Source organism: Lycium ferocissimum, chromosome 5 (assembly GCF_029784015.1).
Source record: "Lycium ferocissimum isolate CSIRO_LF1 chromosome 5, AGI_CSIRO_Lferr_CH_V1, whole genome shotgun sequence".
NCBI lineage: Eukaryota > Viridiplantae > Streptophyta > Magnoliopsida > Solanales > Solanaceae > Lycium > Lycium ferocissimum.
The window spans coordinates 56020360-56038678 of NC_081346.1; the positions used below are offsets into that span (position 1 = coordinate 56020360).

An 18319-nucleotide genomic window follows, 5' to 3' on the forward strand; every position below is an offset into this window, starting at 1 on the left:
AGATAGATTCAAACTTGTGTCTACCAGCCGTGGCACCTTTGTCTAATTTACGAATGGGGGTGACAGGATCAAATATTTAATCTAATTTAAGCAAATTACAACATAAGTATATAAATTTTTTATTAATCTAGGGGTGCCATGCCACCCCCACCCTAAAGGGTGGATCCACCCCTGCTCCCAAGGTACAATATCTAATTTCCAGACGGTCTCGGTCAGAGGCGGATCCGGGATTTAAGCTTTATGGGCACTTTTCAGGATTTTTAGTTAAAATTATTGTATTTTAAAAGTTATGGGTTCAGCAATTTTAATAAATATTTATACATAAATTTGCGCTCCGCGTCTCCCACCTTGAAATAGAAATGATCTTTATTCTTTTGTCAACAAAAAAATTATTATTCAGTAAATAGTAAATAGAGAATTTTCTAATTCAATTATTTTATATATCAATCAGAAAAGCGAGGAGAGTTCCATTGCGTATTGTGAGCTAATCAATATCAAATATGAAAGGAAAATCGTGAAATTATTCAATTAGATAATAATTGATTGAATAATTTGAAAATAATTCTTTTTTCAATTTGATTCAAATGGACCCTCACCAGTAATGCTACATACGCTCTTGCTCCTAGTTGCATTCGACATCGCATGGGATAAAAGCCCAACAAAAGCATATCGTTTGTGGTTTCAGGATCGGATTTGTGTGTTTAATGTTGATGACTTGAGACAACTGGTACTTGATAAGGTTCACGGTCCGAAATATTCTATTTACCCCTGGGTATACTATACAAAGATGTATCGTGTGATCATAGAGTATCAGGTTCTTTCAAATTCTTATCTCCTATGTGATTGCAACAATAGAAGTGCTTGACCTCATTAAGGTTTGTAAGGTAATTAAGGTCTAGCCCCCCTTACTCATACTTTTTTTTTTTTGAGTTCTTTTATTATTAATAAAAAGGTCACTCCGAGTGAATACCTGAGTGGTCCAATATTCCCAAAAAAAAGATGTATCGTGAAATATATGAATTTCATGTTAAAGGTTCCAAATCCAAATCTCGAACATGCAAAACTCAAATTACAAAATGTAAGACATCTTTATAAGTCTTATCTTTTTTCAATCTGCAGTCAAATTAGCTTTACCACTAGGAATGCCTGTACCAGTACCAGATTCAATTGTTTGTCTAATACCTGCAACATCAGGTATCACTTGAATGAACAAGATCTTACTTAGACAAAATTATACTGACCAGTACATATAATTCTGACTTAATTATGCGGACCGGTACATGTGATAAAGTCTGAATAATCAAGAACCAGGTTACCAGAAAAATCCAAACAAAATTTTTCCTGCATCGCATGATCATGGAAAAGTTAGAAGTATATCATCTTTTGATCCTGATCCATGTGCTTAGTGATCATTAGCTACTAAGAAATTAGAAGTATATTGTATTTCATCCTCATCCATGTGGCTAGTGATCATTAATTACTAAGAAGTTTGAAATATAAAATGCCTGATCCATGTGGTTAATAATCATTAGTTATTGAGAAGTCAGAAGTAAGTGTATCGCCATCTAATCCTGATCCATGTACCGTGGGTGCCCTAATTTCATTTTTATAGAATAATTAAGCTTGTTAAATCGAACAAATTTGCCATAAGGCAACAATCTGATACAGTGCCGTGAAGCCTATACTTCAGTTACATTATATCCAAAGCCTAACAAGCACTAAATGGCTGCACCAAGAAAACTGAGAAAAGCCAACATTTCAAAGCCAATTTTTGCATACTATAAGCATGAAATTAAATTCCGGAACTTCCGAAAAAACAGAAAGACTCAATACATCCTTCCCTAGATAAGGACTTTATTATGTGGATATCGCCACTGTTAGTATTCAACTAAACAGCACTCACTCACATGTTATCAAAGGGGAATATATATTACAAGAACGCATCTGCACAACTGAACTAAAACTTACAGACTTCGTGGTCCCAAATATCTGCTACGCTTTTGTAAGGCCCATTGGTCTTGTTCACGAACAACTCTTCGCCATCTAGTACTCGCATCTGCACAAACAAAGAATATAAACTTGATAAAATCCAGCGTTGTGTATGGTCACCAAGCTTTATCCACTATAGCATTAAATTCAAAACGAACTATTTTTTGCCACATTTCTGTCATGGAACTTTACACACTACGCACTACACACTACAACATTACATTCACAAAATAATTTTTTTTTTATAACTTTTTATTTTTATTTTTTAACATTACAATCAAATGTACCCGCCATAAAAAGGTCAACGCACTATTTTTAGTCACAATGTCACGATTTTGAGCCTGTTTGGATAAATTGCAAAAAAAACAATTTAGGTATGCTGAAATAATTTATAAAAAAAAAATAAGTTAGGGTAGCCCAACGGGCACTTATTTTTTTGACTAATCAAGTACTCCCAAGCTTTATTATGCAGTTATTAAATAAGTACTGCCTAAATGGATCAATTATTTTAATTTTATTTTGCAACAAAATGATTTTTAGAGGCCTTTCTCGCCGGAATAGATGTCCAAAAGTTTAAAAAACCCTTATAATTTGTTTTAAGAACTTATAAGCCAATCCAAACGGGCTCTTTAACCATTCTAACAGTATACTAGAAAAGTAAAAAGTTTCACCCACTACAATAGAGAATTCACCTTGAAGAATAAGTTCTCTTACAGTGTGTAAAATTTTGGTAGCTTTACTGTTATAGTAGGGAAAATTCAATAACTATACGGAAACGAACTGTGTATATTGACATACATCCAACATTACCAATTCAGAACTTGATACAAGTGAAACCAACAGGCAACAGTATTGTAGTATATGACGCTTCGAGTCTAAATGCCAAGAGAAAATTACCTGATCTGGGATATCAGAGATAGCTTTGAAGTCTAGCTCTGGAATTTCCCATGAGAACACTTTAATGTTCTCTTTGATTCTATCAGTGTGATCCGATTTGGGAATTGTACTGGTTCCTCTTTGTATAGCCCACCTCACAAGCACCTGCCCCGGGGTTTTATTAAGCTTTCCTGCCACCCTCTCCACTACCGGATGATGGATAAGATCAACTTCTCGCGAACCCAAAGGTGAATATGGCTGAAAACTTTGATAGTTAATACTACAAAATCATACAGAACATAAATATACATATATATGAAAAACTAACATATTATGAACCTATAATTTCAGAAGTGCGAACTTGAAAGCTGAACTCGTCGAGTACAAATTTTGGATTTGGCTGAATATGCCATGGAACATAACAGATGACAAAAGGTACATGTAGAATGGTTCAATGCACCACCTTTATATACAATTGGCCCGTTATAGGCCAAATGAAATTGTAGATAACAGTTATTAGGGGTTTAGGACATCAAAATTAGATATGCAAGTCTTGAGTCTGCGCGGTAGCTAGTACTGTTAGCGCGGAAACGATAAAAACACAGTAATTAACGTAATTCGGATCGATGTGATCCTAGTCCATGGAGAACGGCCGGCACTTTTATTAATATCAAGAGAGAAAGTAAGTTACAAGATTGAATACTCTGAGGTTCTATGTTCTATTCTACTTAATAAATCCTAGCTAATATGTATTTATACTACTAGGTCTAATCCTTTCCTAGAAAGAATCTAACTCCAATCACACTCGACAACCAACAAAGAAAAAAAGTTTCCTTTTATTCTTTCCTCTTTTGAGTAGGAATTGGCGTGAATATCTTCTCAACTTCACAATCTCCACCTTGAGATGAATTTCGAGCTTCCATATGAACGTCATTCAGTCCAATGTCTCTAAGCCTACGTGAGCTAGCTCCGTGTAGGAAACAAGAGACACTAACTGAAACCTTGTACATACCGGTAGCTCTACCTTGCCCTGCCATTCTCCATCCTGAAGCATCAGTTGATGCGAACTCCTGCCAAATTCATACAATGAATGAACTTGACAAGAGGAACCACCTTGGCTAACATATCCGCTGCGTTGTCCTTTGTGTCAACCTTCAAGACCTTAAATGTGTCTTGTTCAACAACATCACGAATAAAATGGAATCTAACATCAATGTGTTTGGTGCGATCATGAAATCTCTGATTTTTTATCAAGTGAATAACTTTTCAAAGCTATCACATTTTAGAGTTGGTTCATTTTGAACTCTACTCAATTTCGACACCAAACCTTTTCAACCATAGCCTTAACTTTTCATCGCTTTCGTTGCATTATATATTCAGCTTCTGTTGTGGACAAAGCAACTATAGATTGAAGAGTTGCCTTCCAACTTATGGCACTACCTGCAAGAGTAAAGATATAGCTTGTTGTTGATCTCTTTCTATCAAGATCACCCGCAAAATCAGAATCCACATAACTAAGGACCGAGAAGCCTTCATTTCTCATCCTACAAAAAGTTAGACCAACACTCGAAGAACCTTTAAGATATCTCAATATCCACTTAATTGCTTCCCAATGCGTCTTACCTGGATTAGACATGAATCGACTTACCACACTCACTGCTTGAGCAATATCAGGCTTAGTGCAAATAGCATACATAATGCTACCAACTACACTAGAATAAGGAACTTTTGACATGTACTCCACCTCTTCCTTTGATTGCGGTGCCATCAAAGAAGAAAGTCTGAAATGTTGTGCTAACGGTAAAGTAACGGGTTTACATTTATCCATGTCAAACCTCTGAAGTACCTTCTCAATATACTTCTTCTGTGAAAGATGTACCTCACCATTCTTCATGTGAATTTTCATTCCAAGGATTTTCTTAGCTTCACCTAAATCTTTCATGTCAAAATCCTTACTTAGCAGTTTCTTCTAATCATTTATCTCTGTCATACTATTAGCAGCAATAAGCATATCATCAACATATAACAATAGATAAATATTTAAATTACCAAATACTGTCATGTTATACAAGCAGCTATCAAATGGGCTTCTCGAGAAACCTTTAGTAATCATGAACGCATCAAATCTCTTGTACAACTGTCGTGGTGACTGTTTCAAGCCATACAAAGATTTCTTCAATTGACAAACCTGGTCTTCTTTTCCTTCAATAAGAAAACCTCAAGTTGATTCATAAGATCACCTCTTCAAGTTCACCATGTAATGCGGTCTTGACATCAATTACGATGAAGCTTTAAGTCATAATGGGCAACCAAAGCTAGTAACAAACGAATTGAGCTATGCTTCACGACTGGTGAGAAAATCTCATTCTAGTCGATTCCCTCCTTCTGACAAAAGCCCTTAGTAACCAATCTCGCTGTATCTAGCATCTTCTACACTCGGAATGCCATTTTTTTTCTTTCTGAAGACCCATTTGCAACCACCAGTTCTCTTCCCCTTTGGTAAACTCACAAAATCCCATGTCTGGTTCTTGTGCAGAGACTCCATCTCATCGGTCATGGCTAAACACCATTGATCAGCTTTACCACACATAGTAGCTTCTGTATAGCTTGGGGGTTCCAAATCCTTTATTTCTTCCTCGGCAGTAGCTAATGCACAAACCACAAGATTAGCTTGCGAAGGCTGAGGATAATATTTTGGATTAGGCTTCGGAGTTCGTTTTGTCTCTTCCAGTAGCTATACTGTATGGTTCACCTTCAAGTACTACTGTGTGAGCTTTTTCATTATCTGACTCCACCTGAGTCACTTGATCCTCCTGCTCGGTGAGTTTCACATTTTCCTCCACCTTTGTAAGAACTTTCTGTCCTGCAAACTCAATAGAAGTCTTTCCAGGATCAAGCATAGAGGCCTCATCAAAAGTAATATCGCTACTAATTACAAACTTAAGAGGATATAAACTCCATATTCTATATCCTTTTACCCCTTCAACATATCCCATAAATAAACCTTTTCGAGCTCTAGGTTCTAGTTTTCCATTACTTACATGATAATATGTGGGACATCCAAAGATTCTTAAGTATGAGTAATCAGACGGTTTACCTGACCATGCCTCATTTGGAGTTTTAAAGTCAATCGCCGACGCTGGAGAACGATTAACAACATAACAAGCAGTATTTACTGCTTCCACCCAGAGCTCCTTAGGCACCTTGGCATTAGAGAACATATATCGTGCTTTCTCAAGAAGAGTGCGGTTCATCCTTTCAGCTACTCCATTCTGTTGTGGTGTATGCCTAACATTTCTATGTCTCAATACACCATGAATCTTGCAGAAATTGTTAAACTCTTCATTGCAAAACTCTAAGCCATTATTTGTTCGAAGACACTTAATCTTTCTGCCACACTGATTTTCAATTAATGTCTTCCAGTTTTTGAAATTCTCAAAGACATCACTTTTAGCCTTTAAGAAGTATACCCAAACCTTGCGTGAAAAATCATCAATGAAAGTAAGAAGATACCCTTTTCACCTCGATGAAACCCGAGATGGACCCCATAAATCTGAATGAACGTAGTCAAGTACCCTTCGATTTTGTGCATGCGTTAAAGCCGACCCGTTTATGCTTTCCAAGGACACAATGCTCACAAAAATCAAGTGTACTAATCTTCTCACCTTTCAAAAGGTTTCGGTTGTTTAAAATTGCCAACCCCCTCTCGCTCATGTGACCATATCTTAGCCTTATCATCATCTGATAACTATGAGGTTGCAGCATTCGCAGTACCTAGAATGGTGCTGCCCATAAGTACATAAAGACCACCCTCCAGTTTGGCCTTTAACATGACCAGAGAACCCTCGGTCACCTTGCAGATTCCACTTTCACCTGCATGTTTGTATCCGAGCTTATCAAGAGGACCGAGAGAGATCAAATTCTTTTTCATATCAGGAACATGTCAACATTAGACAATGTTCTTATGATGCCGTTATGACATCGTATACAGGCTGAACCAATGCCTGCTATTTCACATAATCGCATCGTTACCCATAAGCGGGGGCCCCACTCATCCGCTCGTGGCTAGTAAACCAATCTTTTCTAAAGCATGTGAAAGGTACAAGCCGAATCTAAAATCCACTTGTATGTCCGAATATCATCTCTGAAGCTAGCACATAATCTTCTCCAGATGCCTGAGCTACCTGAACCATAGATGCACTGGCTGTTGTTTTATCAATCTTCTTATTCGGGCAATCCCTCTCAAAGTGACCCTTTTGATGACAACCCCAACATTTAGCATCCTTCCTACTCACCCTTTTCCCAGACTTTGACCTAGCTACTGATTTGCCTCTCCCTCTTTGGCTCGAGCGACCTCTAATTGTCAAACCCTCACCATAGTCCTCTTTCTCACCATTATTGATATGGTTCCATAATTCATCTGAATTCAATGCATGTCTTACCATCTGTAACATGACCACCTCCTTACTGTACATCATTGAATTAACTACGTCTTTGTACACCGGTGATAATAAAAACAGTAGAGTGCACGCTAGTTCTTCATCTCCCACTTTAATATCAGGATGAGTAAGATCCATAGCTAATTTATTAAAAGCATCAAGATGATCCTGTAAAGTTGTACCTGTCTTCATCTTGAAGGTGTGTAAACGCTGCCTTAACAACGTTCTAGTTGTTACCGATTTCTTCCGGTATAGAGATCTTCAAGTTTCTTCCACAAACTCGCAGCTATTTTCTCGGTACTGACTTCACATAACACGCTGTCTGATAAGGATAATTGAATTGCGCTAAACGCATCCATCTCAATCTTCTGCTTCTCGGCCTCTTTCATATTTTCGAGATACGAGTCGTCCAAAGCATATACTGATCCTTCTCTCCGTAATAACGCCATGTTCTTGATCTTCCAGATGTTGAAGTTATTACTTCGCCCGTCAAAATTCGCTACCTCAAACTTTATAGATGCCATAGTCTTCTCGTCTCCTGGATCTCACGACCTGTCGGCTTCTGATACCAATTATTAGTGCGGAAACGATAAAAACACAGTAATTAACGTTGTTCGGATCGTTGTGATCCTAGTCCACGGAGAACGACCGACACTTTTATTAATATCAAGGGAGAAAGTAAGTTACAAGATTGAAAACTCTGAGGTTCTATGTTCTGTCCTACTTAATAAATCTTAGCTAGCATGTATATGTACTACTAGGTCTAATCATTTTCTAGAAAGGATCTAAATCCCAGTCACACACGAAAACCAACAAAAAAAAAAGTTTCCTTTTATTTCTTTCCTCTTTTAAGTAGGAATTGGTTTTAATATCTTCTCAACTTCACAAGTACTTTAAAATATAAAGGTAAGGTACATCATTCATTTTTCGCGCTCTAGCCAAAATATACAGATCATATACATTGATTATGTATATAATACAGATGTACATTTATGTATATTGCATGTATATATTTATGTATACAAGATGTATATATATATATTTATATTTAATATTTAATATACAAATCATATACATTTTCTGGCCATTATTTGTTAGGGCGGCCAAAAAATTGTAATTATCCCTTCTTTCTTTTATTCAAACTTTAAACAACAAAAGGGACTCAACTTAGGTCCAATGTCAATCTTGTTTGCATTGTTAATATATGCCATGCACAAAGCTTCAGTTCCTTACTGTGACGTGGATGTTATTCTTCTTGCAAGCTTCCAACATTTTCTCATTTCTCCATCCAGGGTGCATCTCCATCTAAGTACACAAGATGACCCGTAAATAAGTAAATGAAAAGACGACATTCATATCATTAATTGAATGACAAGAATATTCAACTAACCTGGCATACAGAAGGAATTATCTGGGCAATGTCTAACAACTTATTAAGTTTCTTGACTGTGAAATTACATACTCCAATATCTCGTACTAGTTTGTCCGTCACTAACTTCTCCATTTCTCTCCAAACGCCTTCATAGTTGATGTTGGACACTTCCCCTGCTTTTGGAGTTCTACTCGCTCAAAGGACGGAACGGCCAATGAATCTTCAACATAAAATGTTCAGATTCCGTAATTAGATTTCAAGACTACAGCTAAAATACCGCAGAACGACAAGGTTGTGAAGTACCAGGTAGAGATCAAAATAATCCAGTTGCAGATCATTGAGTGTCTTCATCAATGCGGGTCGAACTCTCTCTGGTGACAATTCAGTACACCTAGAACGACCAATAAAATCTCCTTATATCCATATAATTGTCTAGTTGCACGTTGACTGTAAAGAACTCCTTGAATAATTTAGCATTGTTTCTCTGATACCATAATTTAGATGTGACAAACAAGGATGATCTCTCTACTCCTGCATGTATAGCTGTCTTGATTCCATGACCAACCTATATAAGAGCTTAAAAAATGTGACTTGGTAAGCTAAAATAAGATTTGTTGAACGATTGTTTTAGCAGATAAAATTTCGTACTTGCACGTTGAAGTGGCATCCTTTACCAATTCTTTTGGGGAAACTTTATATCTGCAGCATTCTAATTTATAGTGAGCAACCTTGCTGTAGGCGGATCCAAAATTTAAGCTCTGCTGGTTCAAGGTTTTTAAGGTTGAACCCATTTATTATTAACATTATGGATTCATACGTACTATTTGTTGCAATTTCATCACATTTTTACAAATAAATTTATGTTTCGCTAAGCACAACACACCATCCGCCAATCATGAATCAAAAGAAGCATTTGTAATCCTATTTCCCTATGTGCTTCTGCGTGCATGCTAAAGCAACCGGTACTCAAAAATATTACTTGGATGTAGATCAACAATTTAAAAGAGAAATCACAAATGAAAAGAACCTCTTCTTGGACTCCGTACTCTGCCGCTGTGTCAACATGCCTGCAGCCAGCCTGCAGCCATAGTCAGAGCATTATCATTAAAAACAGTTTTAAATCATCAAATTTGCTAAACAAGTTATATGTAGATTACCTTTTGATGCTTAATTGACCAAGATCCCTTTTAACATATGATACAATACTTGTCATTATCATGCCGCAGTTGGCTTAACACATGACACACCACAAGGAATGCGGCGAAATATATTAAAACACACACACACATAAGGAAACAAAGGCGACTGACAATTCTAGATTAGAGCAAAGAAGTCCCATCCAGTAAGATAATCGTTCCTGTGGAACTAGCTTTACGCCTTCATTTTCTCTTAAACCAATTATCTGACAGCTCGCTCCTAGATAATGTATTTTCAAAGAATGGGTTGTCGAGAACACCGCAACATATGAAATTATCAATTATGCTCCAGTTAAACTGAGACAATCCACCTTGACAATTATGCTCCAGTTAAACTGAGACAATCCACCTTGACAATGCCAAATAGAACCATTATAATCAATGGAATAGATAGTGGACATATATCAAAGTGACACAAAACGTGCTATGAATCCAGTTATTGAAATTGTAGGGTGACTCCACATGTAAACCCCTAAAGCATGGACTGAGACATTATCAATCACTTAAAAAAGATGTCAATGGATCAGAAACACCTAAACAAGGGGTCCAATTACCCCAAACTGCATCCAGTGAAATGAAATATTCAGTGGTTGTAGATGTCCTAAAATAGATATAGTTTAAAGAGCTAAGAGATAACTCTTAACAATAAAAGTCTACTATCTCTTACATTCTAAGCATCTTAAGCTTTTCGATGAAATCAATCGTCACACACCTCAACATGGTACTACATAGACATAAATCTTCAAGTGGAATTTCACTTCCACTTATTATCAAAAAGAATTTTCACGTACTTGGCCCACAAATACAGACTTGCACGTGAGACGAGTAAATATTCTTATTAAAAATAAACGACTACAAACAAACCCAATCAACATATTCCAACAACACCATACATAATACAATATATTATAATACCATAAAAAATAATTTTGTTTTTTTGTATAAACTAGGAAACCGCAGCCGCTACACTTTGGTGCGCTCTGGTAAACCCCACCACAAACCATACAAGAGATATAAACCGCACTAGGCAAGCCTCATGCGAATTTTTTTTTGTATAAACTAGGAAACCGTAGCCGCTACCCTTTGGTGCGCTCTGGTAAACCCCACCACAAACCATATAGGAGATATAAACCGCACTAGACAAACCTCATGCAACGAGCGTCATGAGACTGAGAAAGTTGTTGGTGAGGGGAATCTATGACGAAAAAAACCCAAACATGCTATTAAAAATGTATATAAATCAACCAAAACCTGGATAAATGATTTAGAGAAAGAAAGTACCGCAGCAATAGCGGTAAAAACAGAGTCCCGTGCATGTTTAGCTTTCCAAGTGCCCAAACCAATAGCTGGAATTCTGTGACCACTCAACAACAAAATTCCCCCACTTTCTCACCTTCTGGGTCTATTGTCATTTGAGAGAAAGAGAGAGATTTAGGCAATATGAAAGTCAAGGATGATTTTCGGATGCCCTTATTGATACAATTTGAAAGTCTTAAATAAACCTCAGAAAACAAACGAGTTGCTATTAATTTTACAAGTGTCAAGCTGTCTGAGTAACTGGGTTTTTTCTTCTATTAACTATTAAAATAACTTTAACTTCACTGAAAGGGTAAGATTGAGTTATTCTTTATGGGGTCCATCTTGTCTTTCTTAACTGACTACTTTATCCCTTTCTTGAAGAGGCACGTTAGCTTTCACTTTTCCGAAATGACAAGCTGACTTCTCTCTTTAAGTCATGGAGATAAGTTTGAGCTATTTCTTGTGCGTCCATCATGTGTCTATTTCTGGGGTCACTCACATGTGAGGTGGCAGTATCTAATAATCCCATAAGTTATCCCTATTCTACATTATTGTCTAATCTTGGGATCTATTTCTTGTAGGTCCATCATGTATCCACTGGTGGGTCACTCGCATGTGCGGAGGCAGTTTCTAATAATCTCATAAGTTGTCCCTATTCTACATTATTGTCTAATAATGATAATGCTTCTTCAAGCTTTTCTCTTTAACTCTTCTTTAGAAACTCGAGGTTCCTGTCTTAATGAAGATGTTGAGAATGGTGTTTCTATCTTCTTGGGATTTTGGTGCCCAATCTTTGATTCTTGTGAACCGATTTGAGAGAATAACTTTTTGTATTATTCCAAGAGGTAAGCGATATAAATACAGGTACATAAGGTTCTAACTAAGGAAAGAAATAAAAGGGATTCCTACAAATCTACTAAGGGATTCCTACAAATCTGCTATTTATAAATGTGTAATGTACATTCCTAGGAAATAGTCTACGTTCATTCTGTAACACTCCCCCTCAAGCTGAAGCATATATATTGCTCATGCCCAGCTTGCTACAAAGGTAACTCGAGTACCATTTAATGCTTTCGTGAACAAATCAACTAGTTGCTCTCCTGTCTTCAAGTAGCCAGTGGAAATCAAATTCTCCTGAATCTTCTCACGAATAAAATAACAGTCAACTTCAATATGTTTGGTTCTTTCATGATACACCATATTTGAAGCAATATGGAGAGCAGCTTGATTATCACACCAGCGTTTTGACGGATTAGAATATTTCACGCCAATTTCAATTAAAAGATGACGTATCCACATAATCTCACACGTAGACTGCGACATAGCTCTGTACTCAGATTCTACACTGGATCGAGATACAACACTTTGCTTCTTAGTCCTCTATGATACTAGATTCCTACCAACAAAGATACAATAGCCTGTAGTAGATCTTCTATCAATTTTGGATCTAGCATAGTCAGCATCTGCAAAACATTCCACACGAGAATGGCCGTGATTGCAATACAATATGCCAAGTCCAGGAGCTCCTTTCAAGTAACATAGAATCTGTTCCAAAGCTTCCCAATGTTTGACTGTAGGTGCAGACATGAACTGGCTAACAATACTTACCGCAAAAGAAATATCTGGACGAGTCACAGTAAGGTAGTTTAACGTCCCAACTAACCTTCTATACCTCTCTGGATCATCAAAAGGAAATCCATCATTTTTCATAAGATGCACACCGGGAGCCATTAGAGTATTACAAGGTTTGGTTGCCGACTTTCCCATGTCTGCAAGCAAGTCAAGTATATACTTTCTCTGGGACAGAAAAATACCCTTCTTGCTTCTATTTACTTCTACTCCCAAAAAGTATTTCAACTGGCCCAAGTCCTTCGTATGAAACCCAATATGCAAAAAAGACTTAAGGGAAGAGATCCCCGCATAATTGATACGCTCAAGTTACACCTTTTATTAGCGTAAAGCGGTCGATGTCAAATATAGTAACCCATCAAGATTGGGGTCGAATCCCACAGGGAATATGGTGTGAAAAGTTTACTAAACGAGTATTATACTAATCTTGCGGTCCTGATGTATTCCAGAAAAAGGGTTTTATAAGAGTTTTGGTTTGTGGACTAATTTAGAGTGACTAGTAGTTGAGTTATAAATATATGGGTAAAAAGAATCAAGGTTGTGTCCCCGTCAGATCAAGTATATGATCATGGGTCTTGATCTTGATATACTTCTAATGGATCGTTATATGAATGCACTTAATCTCTATGTGAATCTAGACTATTTCCCAATAAGAAAAGATTATTTCTTTCTATGCTTTTCCCAAATATAAGAAAGTATGCATGAAGAATAGTTAATTATGCCAAGTAAATTCCTCTTATTCCTAAGTGAATTTATTAAACAAGGGCTAAAGCCTTGAGTTCTTGTTATTTGTTTTTGCCAAACCCTGGTTATTTTCCCAAAGAAACTAAAGTTTATGGCGTTAGCTAATGTTTGCAACCACTAACTATAAGATTATAACGAAGAACAAATAAACCCTAACAATCCATTATGCGTATATCAATCACAATCCCTAATCACAAAACACCCATCCTTGGGTTCATAACCTTAGTAGAGGTGTTTAGCTACTCATGGCAATGAATAAACAATAAAACATTGAACATTGCATAATTGAAATTGTTATTGAACTTACGAATAAAACTGAAAGTTAAACGAATGTGATTGTCTAGAAAACCTTCAAAAGTACTAAGAACCCAAAAGTAATTAATACAAGTCTTAAACTCCAGATATCTGAAAAATAAAACCTAATGTGTATTTATACAAGTTAAACTCGGAATAATTAATCCCAATCCAGTTCTAGGTCGGCTTGCAAGTCGACGGGTCATCTTTGCACTTTGATGGTCGTAGATATGTTAACGGTGCACTTCGACGATCTGATGACAATTTTCAAGCTGCGTTAACCTCAACCGTCTTTGCACTTTGACGACCGTCGATCATGTTGACGGTGCAAATCGACAGTCTGATACTTCTCTCTTGTCTACAGAATGTGGATCGACGGTGCAAATCGACGGTCCATCAATCTGCAAGCCTGCATATAGTCAACCTTTCTTAGCTGCAGGACTTCTCCTTACATTTTGACGACCAAGAAGACGGACTGGTTTATACGAAGTCCGTACTTTGTGCAAAACTAGTATCGAAGCAAGTTACATTCCGTATTTTGTACCCTCGGGTAAGCCAAGGAAGTGACACAAGTTGCGTATGAAAAATTGTAAAGTTGGAATATTAAGAAAGCCTGGGGTAAAAGGTAAATTTGCAAAACGACTCATGGAAATATGGAGAAAGGCTAGGGGCAAATTTGGAACTAAGGAAAATATTTTTCATGAAAAGGAGAAATATGCTAGAATTTTTCAGAAAAGGAGCCACTTGGCCGTGGGCCCCACCTTCAATATGTGGCCAAATGAAGCCAAGCCAAGCTGTGGGGCAATATGCTTCATTATTATTGGAAGGACTAAGTATATATATATGAGGGAAGATGATTAATTCATCTTATTTCTCTAGAGTTTTCAAGAGTCAAGAAAACAAGAAAGAGAGGAGAAAAAAAAAAACATGGCCATTCGGCCTTAGAGAAAAAAAGAGAGAAAAACCGAAAAAAAAAAGAAAGGAAAGGAGGGAGAGTTTCCAACTTGTTCTTCATAGCCAAACCATTCCTTGAAGGGCTCTTAACATAGTAAGGTGTATTTGGAGCAAGGAAAACACAAGTCTTGGCAAGTCTTCTATTGCAAGCCAAGTGAAGAAGTAAGGGAAAAAGGTAAGGTTTAATTCTTTTCTTATATGTTATGGATGTGCAGAGTATGTTGTGTGCATGGAAATGGATGAAATTCATGTGTTGGAAGTATGTGTGTGTGTGGCCGTGACTTGCAGAAAGAAGCAAGCCGTGTGTGTGTGTGTTGTGTTGTATTGTGTTATGCGGTGTGTTGGTTGTTGTCGTAATGTATGGAAAATATGGAAATTCATGAAAAACATGAATATGGAGGGTTGCCGAATAGGTGCATAGGTGTAGGGGTGAAGAATCAATTTTGTTTAGCATGTTTTGGTTGTTGTTGTGTTGTAGATATTATGTTGCTAATGAATGCATAATAATCTTATGAAGTTGTAGAAGTCGGAGACTTGTGGTTGGAGTATTTAAATTGAATATCATGTTCTTGTATGTATGAAAGATAATGTTGTTAGTATGGTGTTGTTGGCATATGAAGTATAATGTTCTTATTGGAGTTGGAAGGTTTTGAAGGAAGTAGTATATTGATTGAGTTGTCATAATGTCACTTAAATTGAATATGGAGATTGTTAGTATGGTTGTTGATATTGTGTTGTTAGTTTGGCCGGGTTGAATTCCCGGATTGTTGTTGATTGGAGTTCGCCAAGTTGAACTTGGTGGAATGGAGTATTTATAGGAGAGTGTCTGCAAAATTTGTGAGCCAAGTATTCTTTTAAGAATTCAATTCTAAAGGCACTAATCATGTTTGGTAAACATGACCAATTTGTAGATTTTGGCGAACTTGGAGCTTGAGTTTGGGAGACGTGAACGACGCGTAAAAGGTATGTGAAGCCTACCTCTCCTTCATTTGGCATGTCCTAGTTAGTATAAGTTGAAATCCGACCCTCGGGAAAAGTCCTACCCCGGAAACGACACCTAAATTTATTCACTATTCATTCAATAGAATTGAATCCACTGACTTGTGCTTTAAGGAAAAGAGATGTTCAAACGCTACGAAACCCTTGGAAATGAAATTGAAATGCCTTGGAAACCTTCGTGAATGACCCCAATGGTACATGATGACCGTGTTTTTATATTCGTCACCCGAGTCTCGATAAACGTGCATATCGGTTTCCATTACTTCTTTCATAGGAACTTTATAATCTTATTTTATGCTTTCTTATGGTGTTGCTATTCATTGATGGTCTCGCCTTATAATGATTGTTCCTTCAAGGTGAGACGAAACGACCGTGGTTATTCCATAAGGTAGTCGGGGCTACCGCCTTACGTCACCCCGATAGACACATGACTTTCTTTGGGTTCTCATGCATCGCTATATGATATGTATATGACATGTATATGATATGTATATGAAAATGGGGAATTTTGGGGAATGGATACATGTTGCGCTATAGACGCATTGCCACCGGTCAGGCTGCGTAATTCCATCCCGGACGCGGGATGCCGGGACGCGGGACACATGTGGGCGAGCCGACGTATTTCGGCGACATGACTTGTTATTTTCACATGTATATGACACGAAATGTTTTAAACAAAAGTATATAATAAGCAAGCATGACATGCTTTGAAAGGCACCACAGTACAGATTATCCTTTTATCACGTTATATGATCTTTGGTCCCACACGTCGTTATTGTCATATGTTACATGCTTCAATCGTATTATTTTTCATGGCTTACATACTCGGTACATTAATCGCTCGCATGCGGCCCCTTTTCTTCAAAACGCGTCTCATGCCACGCAGGCAGACAGGTTGACGGGCTCGACTCCTAGGAGCTTCTCCAGCTGTGTATCGAGAGGCGCTCCAGTTGTTCCGGAGCTTCTATTTTGGGTACTACTTTTGTGTATATATTTGGACACAGCAAAGTCAGTTACTTGTAATTACATGTATCGTGTTTAGAGGCTCGTAGACAGATATGTACAGTCAGATGTTTCATAGCCTAGTTGTCTTTATCGCCGTGTGATATGTCAATACAGTCGAATACTACTACTCGTTTACATGTATGCTATTATCGGCGATGTTGTGAAAAAAAAATGCCAGTGTTCATACGGCCCACTTAGTAATAAGAATAAGATGTATGACGGGGTACCGAGACAAGTATCGGTACTGTCGCGTGCCCCTAGTTGGGTCGTGACATGAACACCAGAAATTTCTCGTTTTCACTTGCCTTGCATTCTAACTTAGAAATACCTGCACAATAAACAAAACACATCAAACTAACACAAGCTTACTCTAAAACAAGTAAAACTTAGAGTTAAAAAGCACTAGATGTGCCATAATTTCACGGCACATCAATAATCACATCCTGTAATAACAATGTCATCAACATATACAACAAGGAGGATACTGCCTGCCGCTGATTGCCAATAAAAGACTGAGTGGGCCAATAGAAGACTGAGTGATCGCATTTGCTCATTTTCAGCCCAAAATCTTGAACTACCTCACTGAACTTGCCAAACCAAGCCCATGGACTCTGCTTCAAGCCATAAAATAAATGACAGACTTTCCCATACTCTCCCTGAGTAACAAAACCAGGTGGTTGCTCCATATATACTTCCTCTTAAAGATCACCATGAAGGAACGCATTCTTGATATCTAACTGTTGTAAAGGACAATTCTCAGAAGTAGCTAGAGAAATGAACAAGCGAACAAAGGTAAGTTTGGCAACCAAAGAAAAGGTGTCTGAATAATCTACCCCATAAATCTGAGCATACCCTTTAGCCACAAGTCCGGCCTTAAGTCTTGCTATCGAACCATTTGGATTGACTTTAACTGTGAAAACCCACTTACATCCCACGTGTGGTTTTCCTCTAAGGCATGTATTTCACCAAGCATTGCATCAGACCATCCAGGATGATTCAGAGCCTCATTCACTATTTTGGGTACAGAGATAGGGTCTAGAAAAGAAATCAAAGATCTAGACGTAGAGGATATGTGGTCATAGGAAACAAAATTAGCTATGGGATATGTGGAATTGAAAATACGTGTACCTTTGCGAAGAGCAATAGGAAGGTCAAGATTTTTGGAGGATCAGGTGGAGGAGGGTCTGATGACAACGGAACTGGTGCGTGACATGTATCATTAACCTCTTTCCTCCTTGAGTAAACCAGAACAATCGGCGGCCTTGCTAGCGTAGATGGAGCAGGTGTTGAAGGTACAATAGTCGATTGGTTCTCAATAGAAGAACTAGGAGATAGAGGAACAATATCATCTGATTGTTTTGTCAAAGCACGAGTAACCTAATAGACTAACCACTCATTTTACTCCCCTTGATTCGTAGAAATGGAAGGTGCATAGAAAAATGGTGCAGTCTCTGAAAATACCACATCAGTTGACACCATATATTTTCCAAGTTCAGTAGAATAACATCGATAGCCCTTCTGAA

At 37.5% G+C, this 18319-nt stretch overlaps 1 protein-coding gene and 1 pseudogene across 1 annotated transcript; both read right to left on the bottom strand.

The window, feature by feature from the left end:
• Window positions 1-1866: 1866 nt before the first annotated feature.
• Window positions 1867-12494, bottom strand: LOC132057835 (aldose reductase-like; annotated as a pseudogene).
• A 57-nt stretch (window positions 12495-12551) lies between these two features.
• On the bottom strand, window positions 12552-12938 carry LOC132057836 (uncharacterized mitochondrial protein AtMg00810-like). The gene has a single exon (XM_059450428.1). The coding sequence runs from the start codon at window positions 12936-12938 to the stop codon at window positions 12552-12554; it is 387 nt and encodes a 128-aa protein (XP_059306411.1).
• Between the last annotated feature and the right edge of the window lie 5381 nt (window positions 12939-18319).

Coding starts and splice junctions, on each gene's coding strand:
- LOC132057836 (XM_059450428.1), bottom strand. CDS start 12,938: ATGGGAAAGTCGGCAACCAAACCTTGTAATACTCTAATGGCTCCCGGT.